Source organism: Typopeltis vanoorti, chromosome 9 (assembly GCF_054136105.1).
Source record: "Typopeltis vanoorti isolate ZY-2024b chromosome 9, IOZ_Tvanoo_1.0, whole genome shotgun sequence".
Taxonomy (NCBI): domain Eukaryota; kingdom Metazoa; phylum Arthropoda; class Arachnida; order Uropygi; family Thelyphonidae; genus Typopeltis; species Typopeltis vanoorti.
Window position 1 is genome coordinate 86,811,367 of NC_143557.1, and position 15,184 is coordinate 86,826,550.

Genomic DNA, 15,184 nt, shown 5'->3' on the forward strand with positions numbered 1-15,184 from the left:
TCTGTTACTTGTCAAGACTGCAACATTACCATATCTCATATTTCTATCGTCTAAGGCATTTTGTACCGTATCAATCCACCTATATCTTAGTCTTTCTCTGGGTCATTTTCCTGCCAACTTGGCAGAGAACACTTGTTTATACTAATCTTTCCTCGCCCATTCTGTTTAAGTGACCATACCACCTGAGATTAGCTCTGCTAATGCATTCCGGAATGCTGACAATGTCAAGTTCTTTCCTAATATTCTCGTTTTTAATATGATATTGCAATTGATGCCATCTGTTCACGCCTCTAATCTTTCTCAGGACTCTCATATCTGCAGTCTCTAGTCTTTGGTCAAGTGTTTTACTTCTGACCCGGCTCTCAGATCCATAAGTTAAAACTGGTTTGAACACTGTCTTGTATACAGCTAATTTAGTGTTCCAACTAATTTCTCTCTTATTCCATATGAATTTATTCAATTGACTTCCCACCATTCCAGCTTTGCTGATTCTGTTGTCTGTTTCTATATTTAATTTACCATCTTCACTAAAAACTGTACCTAAGAAGCTGAAATGTTTTACTTCTTCCACAGGTTCTCCATTCACAACACAGTCGACATTTTCAATGATTCTGCCTATTTTCATTGTCTTTGTCTTTTTATTGCTGACCTTCATACCATATCTATTACAACAGTTATTTAATTCAGTCAGAGAATCTTGCAGACTTGTAGATTTATTTAGAAGTATAACATCGTCCGCATAAAGCAAAGAGCTAACATTAAAATCTCCAATTTTGATATCATGTTTAATACCACGTTCCTTCATAATGTGATCCATATAGATAATGAATAACAGAGGGGATAATGTACATCCTTGTCTCCCACCAGATTTAACATTAAACCATCTTCCTGTACTTCCTTCAATTCTAACTGCTGACTTACAACTCAAATAAAGACTAAGTATTGCTTGATATAATGTTCCATTGATACCATATAACTGTAGCATATTGAATAGCTTCTCTCTTGGCACCTTGTCATATACCTCTTCCAAATCGACAAAACTTAAATACAGATCTTTGTTATATTCCCATGATTTCTCAACTATTTGTCATAAAGTGAAGATCTGATCCTGACAGCCTCTATTTGGTCTGAATCCAGCTTGTTCTTCACCAAGCTTTTATTCCACAATTCTTCTCAACCGTTTCTCAAGTATACTTGCATAGATCTTACCAGGAACACTCAGTAGGGATATACCTCTGTAATTCTCATATTCACTTTTATTTCCCTTTTTATATATAGGTACTATGAGAGCTCTACTCCAATCATTGGGAATTCGTCCCTCTGTCCAGGTATTCTGAACTATGCAGTGCAGCCACTGTAAGACTTTTATACCACCATACTTCAGCATTTCTGGTCGAATATCACCTACTCCTGCTGCCTTTTCACATTTGAAGCCTTTGATGGCTTTTTCTACTTCAAGTATGGATATGTGTTCCTGACTGCATGCCTGGTCAGTGTTTTTTTTTTTTTTTTTTTTTTTTTTTTTTTTTTTTTTTTTTTTTATCACTGTGCTGTCATCACTGCTTGTTTCATTTAGCAAATTTTCAAAGCAATTACTCCATACTTCAAGGATATCTTTTTCTCTCGTTTTCATTTCACCTTTATCATCTCTAACTCCTTTTACAGCACTCTTTCCTCCATTCCTAAGCTTCTTGAACAACTTCCAGAATATTTTGCCATCTTCTTGATATTTCTTTTCTATGTTCTTGCCAAAGTCCTCCCAAGACTTTTGTTTAGCAAGTTTTACACAGTGTTTAGCTTTCTTACATTTGTCTCTGTATTCTCTAAGAGCACAAGCTAACTTATTTGCCAGGAATTTCTGATATGCTTTTTTCCTTTCCTTCACTGCCTCTTTAACTTCCTGTGTCCACCATAGAGTTCTAATTTTTCTATCCTTGCAGACAACTTCACCACATGCCTCTCTAGCTGAATCAATCAGGGTTTTCTTCAAGGCTTGCCACTGAATCTCCAAGGTTTGGTTCCTGTTCTCAAACTCTTTCATTTTTCTTCAATAATCTTTGTGTATTTTAGTCTACAGTTAACATCTGAGAGCTGCTCAACTTTCATTCGCTTTAAAACTTTCTTACATGTTAATCTTTTCAATATAAAATTCAATTTTATCCTGCTCAAGACTAAATAGTGATCACTTCCAATATCAAATCCTCTGTACACTCTGGTGTCCTGCACCAGGAAGAAAACATCACTATCAACAATAACATACTCAATGAGACTTCCTATTCCTTGCCTCTTCTCTCCATGTAAATTTGTGCACATTTTTATGTTGGAACATGGTGTTAGTAATAACCAGTCCATGTCCTGAGCAGAAATCCAACAGATATTTGCCATTATTATTACCTTTGCTCTTTTCTCCAAATTTTCCCAAAACATTTTTGTATGTCTGACAATCACTTCCTACTCTGCTATTTAGATCCCCAACAAGGACCAACTTTTCCTTTTTCATTGTGTCAGTAGCTTTCTCTAGAGCCTAAAAGGATTCCTCCACTTCTACCTTAGTAGAACCTTCTGTGGGACCATAGGCACAAATAAGTCTCATTGTCCAGTTCCCCATTCTGATATCTGCCCATATCACTCTACTTGACACTGCCTGCCATTCAAGAAGATGAGTCTCATATTTTGTGTTGAATACTAGGGCTACTCCTTCTTTTCCTCGATTGTCATTGCCTGAGTATAACATTTTGTATTTATTGCTCAGAAAGATCTCACCAGTTTTGGTCTTTTTTGTTTCAGTCACCCCTATTATGTCGATCTGGTACTCATCTAATTCCTCCGCTAGCTCCATTTCTTTGCCATTCAGGCTTATGTTGATAGTACCGATCTTTAACTCTGGTGATGTTGAGTTGGGGTGTATTTTCAGATTTGTTCCAGTAGCTGACTTTTCGCTGTTCGCCCTGGTTCCCTGGCGAAAACAACGGGGGCCTTGTTTAACCGCACAACACCCCAGCTGGCATGAATTTTGTCATGTTGTACCATCATTTTGTATTTGGGTTTAACCAATAGGAATACAATTTGTTCAGCTAAATCCCAAATTGCCAGGACATCCTCATTCATTCAGTATCCAGGTAGATACCCAACAGGGTGCACCACGAGAAGGTGAGGATTACAACACTGGGCAACTCATTGCAAAGGTGGAGCAAGCTAGCATCAATCCTATCTCAGTATCTCCCATAATGCAAAACACATCTCCTTGTGGATATGTATAATGTTATGCATTAAGGGAAGGGCCACTACCCAGACTAGTTTCAACCTTTATTGAGGTCTCCTCAGTGGGAGCGTGTTGTACTGCCTTACCTCAGTCCTGAAGATACTTTCAGGGGCAAACTTTGTTTGCTCACACTTGGATAAAGGATTAAACTAAATTTATTATAGTCTAACTAAGTGAAAAATAAACATTCAAGATCTTTCTCTAAATCCAGAGTAATTTAATAAAAAAGGTGGCACACCGTTTGGCAACTCCTATAGGTACAGATGACCTTGCTAATACTTCTGCCAGGTAGCTCCACTTGGGCCTGGCTCCCACTAAGGAAACCTCAATAAAGGTTGAAAGTAGTCCAGGTAGTGGCCCTTCCCTTAATGCATAACATTATACATATCTGCAAGGAGGTGTGTTTTGCATTATGGGAGATACTGAGATAGAAGTGATGTTAGCTTGCTCCACCTTTGCAACGAGTTGCCCAGTGTTGTACTGTCTTACCCCAGTCTTGAAGATACTTTCAGATGCAAACTTTGTTTGCTCACACTTGGATAAAGGATTAAACTAAATTTATTATAGTCTAACTAAGTGAAAAATAAACTTTCAACATTTTTCATGACCTATATGAAATTCAAGTTAAGTCTTTTCAACTGAAGGGCTTCACTGAATGTGACTGAGCTATGAAGACTGCACGAGCGTGCGTGCGTGCACGTTCAAGAGTTAGTGAGAGTAAAAATGACCAAAAAAAAAGTAATAAGAAAAAGAATACAGGATAATCAATATAAGGTGTAAAAGTAGTTGTGGGCTTAAGAGGATACTGCATTTTACATATACTAATGGCAGAATCATCAGAAATCAGAGGGAGGAGTTTCTGGCATAGGTTGGTGCAACCTCACTAGTTAGTTAAGCATAAGTTATAAGCATTACTGATACTTGTTGAGAGTGAGTTTTGCAGGGGTAGAATTACAGTATTGTCAGTAAGCATAGTAACAATAAGATAGGGGAAAAGGATACTTCTGGCAATAGCAAAGGAGCTGCAGCAAAAAAAAAAAAAAAAAAAAAAAAAAAAAAAAAAAAAAAAAAAAAAAAAAAAAAAGAACGGAGGTCACTAGGAAGACAGTGCATTTGAAGCAATCTGATGTGGGAAAGAGGCTAATAGGACAAAGTATGCAGTTGGTTGCTGCTGTAGACCAGAGGATGCAAGGAAAGATATGGCTACTATGAATTGGCAAATTAGCATGATTTTTTCAGGCTGAGTAATTATTATGGAGGACTTCAACTATTTGAAAACAACAACCAAAGGTTGAAGATTCAGTGGCAACCACTGAAAGAAAAAAAATTATTGATTCAGCCAGAGAGGCATGTTGTGAGGTTGTCAGCAAGGATAGAAAAAAATCAGAACTCCATGGTGGACTCAGGAAGTTAAACAGGCAATCAAGGAAAAGAAAAAGACAAAGTTCCTAGCAAGTGGCAAGAGAAAAATGTAAGAAAGCGAGGAACTGTGTAAAACTAGCTAAACAAGTCATGAGAATACTCCTGAAAATAAATATATCACCTTGAAAGAATGCTAAATGAAACAAGCAGCAACAACACAGTGGTAGCAAGCAATTATCTTGGGAGATATAGACTGGAAGGAGGAAAGGGCGTGGCAAGATGGAAATGGAATTTATACAATTATTACTAAGGGATAATTACATGAAACTACATGTGATTGGTGGGATGAGGAGTTTGAGAGTATTGGGTAATAACATCAAAAAATCTATCCATAACTACAGTAGCAACTCTACTCTGACTGGGGAAAGTGACCATGTGCAGCCTTGCTGGGAGGTTGCTCAAGGAATGAATATCAGTAGTACATGAGAAGAGGGACTTTTTTTTAGACAGGCAGTATCAGACTGCATACCCAAGGTCATGAGGATAAACTGACAAGGAGTAAGTGGATGAGCAGAAATAATAAAGCAGGAGTTGCAAAAAAAGAAAGCACTATGGAAAGAATAAAAACAAAAAAAAGTGAAGCATGCTCATGTGACAAGGAGGGAGGATGTATATGTGGGAAGAAAGGTCATACAGATGGATGTGCAGGGGAGGAGGAAATATGGGTGGCCAAAGAAGAGATGGAGAGAACTGGTGGAGGAGGACTTGAGAATGAAGAACTTGGATGTGGTTACAGTCCAAGACAGGTGGATGTGGAGGAGACTCATTAAAAGCAGTGACCCTACTTAAGTGGAATAAGCTGCTGCAGAAGAAGCTCATGAGCAATATATAAAGGTGACTAATATGGTAAGGAAGGCTAAATCAGATCATGAAATTAGATAAGCAGGAAAAAGAACAAAGGATAATTTTACTCAGTGCTGGTAGTAGGAAAGTGACAGAAGTAGTAGTTGAGCTACTAAATGACTTTGTAAAGGTGTATCATACAGGTGGAAACTTTGAACTACTAATGTGAGAAGTGAGATAGAGGAAATGAAGGTACTCAGCATACTGAACAATATCAATGTGAATAGTGCAGTGGGAGTGGATAGCAACACACACAAAATAAATAATGGTTGTATTCTCACTAGGTCAGCATGTCAGCTTGTGTGATACGAGAATGTGAAAGAGAACGATGAAGTTGTTTAATCTGTGTCAGTTCTGGCAATGTTTCAGGGGAGTGGAAAAAGGTTAAGATAGTTCCATTCAAAGTTGTGGAGTCAGAAGCAATTCTTGGTTTACTGTAGTCAGAATAGGTAAAAATGTACCGACTCCAACTCCTAATGAATTTAAATTGTAATATAAATATTACGTTCCTATTTCACAGATAATGTGATTTTTTTTTTTTCAGGTTATATTTTAATTTCAAGTTCTTTGCAAATTTCAAAATAAAACATATTTTACGATAATTTATATATTATATTAGTGAAAGTGGCACTCCATGAAAAAATTCACAATGGCAAAAAAATGTCTGCCGTTTCTGAACACTTTACAATAACAACAGATGGGAAATGTGTGTGCCAATGTATTATTAGAAGATGATGATTGTGAAAAAGCATGTGAAGCAAAAATGAGTATTTTTTTTGTGGTTCTGATAAAAATGCATCTACAATAGCATCAAATTTAAAGACACTTGCAGCATTTTCATCCTAAAGTGTTAGAAACTGTAAATGAGAAAGATAGCAATCTAAAAAGCTATAGAAGAAGTCATCCTGGTTTATCTGGAGGTTATTAGTGATGTAGCTAGAACTAACAGCAATGCTGCCCACCCAAGTCGGTGTTAAAAGACTGTTTTCAGCACTGAAAATTGTCAAATCCGATTTAAGAGCGTCCATGAGGGAGGATCTGGAAGAAGAAATTCAGTTTCTAAGAACAATATGTTAGTAAATTTTGGATTTTATTTTTGATTTAATCCTTACTCTTCAGCTAGATGTTAAGTTTCTTTAAAACTTTTGCAGGGATCAATTTTTCAATCTTCTACAATAGAATTTTTATTTTATTTAATGTAATGTTACATGTCCATTCACTTAAATTTTATATCCAAAAATACTTTAATGTCAAAAAGGAAAGGTACTGGTAGAGAAAGATGTCCCTTATTTTCTTTTATAGTTTCTTTGTTTTATATCCTATATTCCTATTACTTTATTATTTATTGCCTCGATTGACTGGTATCTTCATTTTATAAGTTATGTCTTTTGTTTAAAATTTCAGGTTACTGAATGTTTATAATTTCTTTAATAAATAGAATTAAAAAGCCACAATGGCAGAGCTATATCTTTTAAACATAAATTTTGACAGGTTAGAGTTCCAAAAAAGTAGCCTGATGATTCAGGTTAGCAGTGATGAGTTTCAATCGATGCAGGAAATAAATAATTAGTATACTTATTTCCTAATATTATTTCCAGACCTGAGTCAGGTCAGGTCTAGTGTCGGCATGATAGAAGGGTTTCCCATTGTCGTAGAGCTACACCAAGGGTCAGTTCTGAGCCCCTACCTCTTTGACCTGGTCATGGATGTACTAGTGGAGGATGTCAAGAAGGAGGCACCATGGAGTATGCTGTTTGCCGACGACATTGTTCTATGCGAATCATCCCAAGAGAAGCTTGAAAATACCCTGGAAGAGTAGAGAAAGGTATTGGAGGAGAGAGGTATGAAAATTAACCAGGAGAAGACTGAATATATGTCAACGGGGAGTGACGAGGATATGATCATACGACTTCAGGGTGAAAGGCTAATTTCAGGGAAAAAATTCAAGTACCTTGGGTCGGTCGTTGAGAGGAATGGTGACCTGGATGAGGAAATACAGCACCAAATAACATGCGGCTGGATGAACTGGAGGAAGATGAGCGGGGTCCTGTGCGACAAGAGAGCGAGTTGTAAGAGGAAAGGAAAGCTGTATAAGATGGTGGTGGTGAGGCCGGCGATGCTTTATGGTGCGGAGACGTGGCCTATAACAAAGGCACAGGAGAGGAAGATGGAGGTAGCAGAGATGCAGATGTTGAGATGGATGAGTGGTGTGATAAAGAAGGACAGGATAAGGAATGACTACATCAGAGGGACAGTTGAGGTGGGACCAATTGGCAAGAAGATACAAGAAAGTAGGCTGAGGTGGTTTGGACATGTAGAGAGAAAGGGTGAGGAGTAAACGAGTGGAGTATATGGAGTTGGAGGGAAGGAGGAAAAGAGGCAGGCCCAAGCTCAGGTGGAGGGATAAGGTGACAAAGGATCTTAGGGAGAAAGGATGGAGTCCGAAGGATGCCCTGGAGCGGAAAACTTGGAAGAGGAAGGTTAAAGATTGGTGCGCTGACCCCGTTTAACATGGGATAAGGCATAGTGAAAGAAGAAGATTATTTCCTATATTGATATACAAATAAAGGAGTTGGAGTCAAAAGGTACTATAAACTGAGGAGTTGGAATTGGAGTTAAATTTTATGTACTGACTCACAGCCCTGGTTCCATTATTTCATAAGGTCTTTCCAAGCAAGAAAATTTGGAGCAGTGGTTAAAGTATTGGAAAAGTTGATTTCAGGTAAAATTCAGGAATGGATGGATAGGAATATGAGCAGAACCTACATTATACAAAGTCAATATGGCTTTGTATAATGTAGGTTCTGCCTTAGTAATTTATTCACATTTTTCAAAATGAAGTGACAGCAGAACTGGATAAAGGAAATTGTTACACAATGATACTGCTGAACTTTGCAAAGGCATGTGATAGAATACTGCATTGAAAACTAAAAACTATTACATAAGTTGGAGCAAATGGGAATGAATATGAGACTGGTGGTATGGATTAGGGGAGTGACAGACAAACAAACAGACATCAGTGGGTCGTGCATAGTGGAGTGCCCTAGGGCTCAAAACTAGGGCCACTAATCTTCAATTTGTATATTAGTGATATAGGGAAAGAGTTAATGGGGAGGAGGGGAGTATTCAGTTGTTTGCTGATGATGCACAACTGGGAAGGGCAACAGTCGATAAAGGAGATATAGATATCATGCAGGGTGATTTAATTAAATTGTTAGAATGAGCAAAGGACAATAGTTATCAATTTAATGTTACAAAATATAAGGTAATGCACTTCAGGATGAAAAGATTACATACTTTGTATCATATTGATGATACTGGATTACTGGAAATCAATGAGGCTAGGATTTGAGGATGATAGTGGACAGAGATTTGAAGTACAGAGGACATATTGCAAAAGTTGGCAAAATAGCTCAAAGGATTACATGAATGTTGACGAGTACACTGGCAAGTAAAGAGAGGGATGTTATTATCCCTTTTTATAAGGCTATGATTTGGCCACATCTTGAATACTGTGCATACAGAGTCGATGACCTGGATTTCTTGGAGCTCAAAAGGTGGTAGACAAGATTCAGAAACAAGTGCTCAAGCTGCTGATAGGTCTGTGGAATACTCCCTATGAAGATAGATTGAAAGTGTGCGAGTTACAGAGTTTAATTGACACATGAAGGAGAGAGAAGCATGATAGAAGCTTATAAATTACTAAAGGGACTGTATAAGATTGGCACAAAAATTTTTAAAAACATGAGTGGGGAGGAGAGAACAAGGGGTCACTCCCTGGAAGTTGTGTAAGAGTGTGGTTTTGGACTAGTCTTTGCTTGGAAAGTAGTTGAGTTCCCTGATAATGAATAAGTTTATAGAGAAATATGATGGGTACTGTGTAAATAATAGTTAGTGTGGATTTCCCATGATGAGTCTTTTGACTCAATGGAGATACCCAATATATTAATAATATGTATAGTCCCTGCCAATCAGTGTTCTAATGTATGATTTCTTTAGTGACATTTCCTGCAATTCCTTTTGTTTTATTCTCAAAGTTTACTTACTGTTTCTCGTGATTTCTTTTGTTCTCTATTTTAATGTTCTCCATTAAAACTGATAAAATACCAGATGTGAAATTAAAGTAATCTGTTTAATGTGATTTTTTTTTTTTTTAGTGATCCCACATATGAAAGATTGCAAGAATGCCATGTGTGGGCAAGCAGTTAATGAGAAAGAAGTAATCTACTGATATGTTTCTTAAAAAGTTAGAGATCGTATTCCATGGAAAAAAAAAAGTGTGGAACAATCTCCCCCCCCCCCACACACACACAAAGAACAAAAGTGGATAGAATGAAGGAAAATTATGAGAAATTCGTTCAGGATGTTTGAAGTTTGACACCATGTTGGTGTTGGCCCATGGCTGTTGTAGTTCTTACATGATTAGAAGAGAGTGAAGGAATGGTAGCGGCCAGTTCAGTGATAAGTATCCATGAAAGTACCTAGGTAAAATGCACCATGAAAGTAAAATGCAGAAGCAGAGTGCCTATGGGGAAATGACTGAATGGAGTCTTTGAGAGGAGTTGCCTATTCAGCAGATTTTCCTCTTCTGTATATCATCACAAATTCTTAAGTTTTCAGTGCACCACCCCAAATGAGGAAAATATTTCACAGTTGTCTGACTTACAGGCAAAACTGACCTTGAAAGGATAACAAACATTATCAAAAGCAAGTGGGAGTGAAGTAGGATCTTTCTTGCAGGTAATAAGATAGGAATGAGTTTTAACAGCATTAAAGTTTGCTAAGTTGTCTTCACCCCACTTGAGAATGGTGAGGAGATCAGTATTTAAATCATTAGTTATGGAAGATCATGAGGATTTGATTATTTGAGTACCATGGAATTTCTTGAATGAAGAAGAGGAATGGAGAGTACTGTCTTCAGCAAAGCTATGAATAGGATTTCAAGTAAGAAAGAGAAGGTCATTGATGCAAAGGAGGAAGAGCGTAGGTGAGAGTAGAGAACCCTGGGGTAATCCAGCATTGATAGGGAAATCTAATGAGGAAGCCATCCACCATGACATGCAACAAACAACCAGAATGGAACTGGAAATCCAATCACAAAGAGCAGGAGGGAAACCATAAGATGGTGGCTTGATCAGAAGGCCTTGGTACCAGAAGAAGACAAAAGTCTTTGAAATATCAAGAGCAACATTGGTTTTTCCAAATCTTTTCATGGCTTGTGTTCCATAGTGGATAAGGTTAGTGAGGCAGTCTATGTAGAATGAGAATGGCAGAATGCATTTCATTCTTATGAAGTCTGCTTTGGATTTGTTGATAATTTTTTACACCTGTTTTGGGCTCTAGTGTAAGCTGAAGATTTCATTTAAGGCATTATTCATATGCTGCACTTTTGTCATGGACTGCATGCACACATTTTTTTAGAGCCAGGGCTGGGATAAGGATCAGGAGTTTGCAACAGAGTAGGGAATGAAGGTCCTCATCCATGTCAGCATCACAGGGTGTTTCAAATAAAATTATCTTTATTCAAAGCAATCTGTAGAGAGAACCAGTATATGAAATACTTTCCAACATGGTAAGTACCCTAACCAGATCATGGAGAAGAGATGTTGACAATAAAAAAAATTGACTGATAGGAAGCATGGGGATGAGAGTAGGGGAAAATTACATTAATGTGAACTGGATGGTGTGTGATTGTGAAATGATTCAGAGTCAATGATTTATGAAGTTATTCGATGTTTATTTTGCTCATTTCATAAAATAATCTGATACAAAAAACAAAAGGAGATCCAGATGATCAATGAAGGTGATGTTAAATGTGTTGGCCTATGTGCAGGACCAATAGGTGATACTACCATACAGCATTGTCTACAGCGGAATGTAGACAATGCCTATCCACATAGGATGTGAAGTTTAACAATTATTGCATCAACATTTCACAGAGGATAGAGTAATGAGTTGCTTATTGTCTATGAAATGGCCACTGTGTTCACCTGGTTATGTCCAGGCATCCTCTCTACTGCAGTTGCAAAATGAGAAACTGTCCTGATATGTCCTGATAATGCACAGCTGTGATTGTGCAGGTCACAGATCTAGTTCGATGGATTTCTTCAAAGAAAACCAGCTCAAGAATGAACTTGGCCATAAATTCTATCCATACTGCGACCTTGAGTAAATGTAAGGGAACTTGTTGAAATGCACAGAGATTCTCTGTAGCTCAGAGGAGGCAGTTTTGATTGTTTCCTCCAAACGTTTCTTAGGCAATAGCATCTCCCATTTGCAACTCATCTATGAATGAGTTTATACAGGTAGCATTGCAACACTTTACACACAGTTCTATGTACTGTTGTGTATGGCAAATATAATTGTCTTGCTATGGCACGTAAACCTACAGCATCTCCATTTGACTGCTTAAAAACTGCAGTTGCAACATCTTCAGTCAGTTGTGGAACTTCAGATTTATGCACTCTCCCTAGTTGGACTGTCAAACTGCCTATCGCCTGATTTGGTTCATTCATTTGGCTTTTTTGCCAAGTCTTTTGGCATCTGTATTTGCGAAGTGCTGCTGCAGTGCTTTCCCCCCATTCCTATAGAAATACTTCACATGCAAGGCATGTTCAGGAAAAGTGAGACCCCATTGCACAAGGAAAAGGACTCTACAGTCTCATTCCTTCATTTATACCACCTTATAGCTCGTGTGGTATACAAAATTCACTATCTTGTTCACAACACCATATTTCCCTATTGATCATTTCTTGAACTATTTTTTCATTATTATCAAAATCTCTTCCCCATGATCTGGTTAAGGTACCTACCAAGTCAGAAGGCATTTAGTCTACTGGTTCTCTCTCTCTCTCTCTACAGATTGCTCTATATAGGGATGCTTTAAATTTGATACACCATGTATTTCAGTTATTTGTTCAAATGCAGATGTTTGGATCAGGGGAGAGAGAGAGAGAGAAAAAAAAAACAGTAATATACCATGGAATAGAGGTGTAAAAATTCAGAGTCATCCCAGTTGACACCATTGTAGTGCCATAGAATATGAGACAGGTTGGCTGGGAGAAGGAAAACAATCTGTAGAAAGGACTTAGAGATAACATTATGGTCAGAGTTGCCAAAAGTTAAGAAAAGGTCAAGAATATTGGAAGAATGATAAGGATTATCTGGTATTTTGATTGGTAGGTTGAATATTTGTGATAGATCATGACTAATGGCAAATGATTTGACATCCCTTCCAGCTTGATCTGTAAAGTTAGAGAAGGAAAGCCAGTTTGTGTGTTATGGATGTTAAAGCCATTTTAGAAAGACAATCTCACAATTTGGGCAATTACATTGTAGGAAATCAATTTAGTGTTGTCAAGAACACGGTTGTCAGAATTAGGAGAGTGGTAAAGGCAGCAAATAATAACGGCTATAAAGTGAGGTGAAATCTTGAGCTAGAGCAGATCAAAAAACAGGGATTCAGAGTTGGACAGCATTTGGCAAGGAATATCAGATTTGGCAAAAGCACATGTGCCTCACTTTTTTGCAGAATGCTACCTGAAAGATGTAGTTGGGATAGTTGAGATGGACTATATAGTCGACATGAATGCCAACTATATAGGGGCTAAGGAATAGTGGATCATGTTTGATGTGTACATCATTAATGTTTGTACTAATGTGTTAGATGCTGGTGAAATGAATGTGGAAACATTTTTAATTGGAGGAAATTCTGTGGGGTTTTGGTATATTTTTATTTTTTACATTTTTTGGATGAATTTTTCATATTTTGCTTTTTTGTTATTTTTTATGGGAGATTTTTTTTACATCCACATACATAAATATTTATAGGACTACCTTTCATGGCAGAGTTGATGTAAGAAATTTAAAGAGCGGAGAATGAAGATGAGGTGAGGGGCTTGTTCACATACTCCCACATAGGGAGTGCCTGACTCCAGTTCAAATGTGGCCTTAGACAGTACCCCCCCCTCTGCCCACCACTATACCTGCACTACCTCTAGGTACCTGGCAGAGTAAGCAGCAGCAGGATTATTCACTAGAAGATCAGGAACCCTCCAACTGATCTTATTTACTATCTACTGAAGAAATTTTCAACCTTCTTCTAATGAAAGTTGAAACTATTAATTTTTATTATAGTAGATGGTTTACCACTGGAGAATTTCCTTTGAAACACAACTGCTATCATGATATTTTGGACTTAGCATTTTATTAATATGATACTTGGGAGTTGATTATATTTAAAATATCATATTAAATGGTTACAATAGGAAACTTTAAAACATATTTAAGTTGTATGTAAGAGCCTCTGTAGCTCAGTCGGTACAGACAAAGCTCTTTGGTCAGAAAGACCTGGGTTTGATTCCTATCCTTGACGAGAAGAACCTTTATCTGGTCTCTTCCAACTAAAAGTAAGTAAGCCAGTCTATACGGAGGTAGAGAGTTTTTCACCCCAAAACTCTTATTTTTCATACCTCAGAACAGACAAGCCGGCCCCGTGAATGCACAAGGATTTACAGCCATGAATACGTATGACAATATGTGGAAGAGATAGGGTCCTAACCACGTCTTTACACCCATAGTCAAATCATGGTAGACAACCTCCTAGATAACAGATAGAACATGAATGAGAATCGGAAGCTGTGTGTAATAAACAAAGTTAGCATCTTATACTTTGAAGTGGCATAAAAAATCATGTCAGATACTGATTTAAAAATTCTAACCTAATATCTGACAGTTATTTAATTTGCCAATGAAGGACACAAAAATATCTCATCATTTCAGTTCTCAAAAGTCTTTCACACTAATTTTAATTAGTGTGAAAGACTTAAAGTCTATCACTTAGATACTGAGAATATAAAAATTCTTTTCATGCTAAACTTTTAACTGTTAAATTATTCAACTTCCAAAATTACCTACTCATTTATTTACCTGCAAAAACATATTTGTGTTCATCTCATTACATGGGGCATCAACAATTCTAGCAGCCAGTTGAACACCTTCAGCTGCTGTAGTCAGGCATAGAAGCTCGCTAGATGACAGGGTAGTAGTGCCTTCACTACCACAATTTACTAATAAAAATTCAACTGTAACAGTATGTTGTACAGAGTTAGCATTAGATTTGCGTGTGTACTGTGGAAAGGCACGAGCAACAGCACAAGCAGAGGCAAACACATCATTCCACTCACAAACCACCTATTTAAAAAAAAAAAAAAAAAAATCAGAATATTAAAACATAGAAATCTTTTGAACTTCAGTTCTTTTCATCATTGTTAATATTAACATGAAAGAAAGCCTAAAATGTACTCCAATATCCTAAGGTGTATGACACTGGAATAGCTTGCCTAAGCAACACTGTTTAATGTAAGTTAAGAATTAATTTAATGTAAAAAGTGATGAATAATGAAGGGGGGGGAGGGCCTCAGCTATAGGACATTAAGTCAAAGCTTGGTTTCTACTGAAGGGAAGATGTGAAAGAAAAGGGAACAGAAAAGCTAAACAATGCAAATTTTGGGAAAAATAAGGATTAGGAGAAAGTTTGGAATGAAATTATTCAGAACAGTGTTTCCCGAAGTGTGATATGCATATTCCCAGCGATATGCAAAAGGTCTTTATGGGGGTATGAGGCACTTTAAAAAAAAAAAAAAAATTACTATATAT

The 15,184-nt window shown here is 37.2% G+C and overlaps 1 protein-coding gene across 6 annotated transcripts in view; it reads right to left on the reverse strand.

The window, feature by feature from the left end:
- The window catches only part of grsm (probable aminopeptidase NPEPL1 granny smith protein), a 223,847-nt gene that overhangs the window by 89,680 nt on the left and 118,983 nt on the right, over positions 1 to 15,184 (reverse strand). For all 6 annotated transcript variants that reach the window (XM_090398544.1, XM_090398548.1, XM_090398547.1 and 3 more), the window contains exon 4: positions 14,456 to 14,719. In XM_090398544.1, the coding sequence (XP_090254670.1) occupies positions 14,456 to 14,719 (264 nt within the window). The remainder of the gene's footprint in view (positions 1 to 14,455; positions 14,720 to 15,184) is intronic.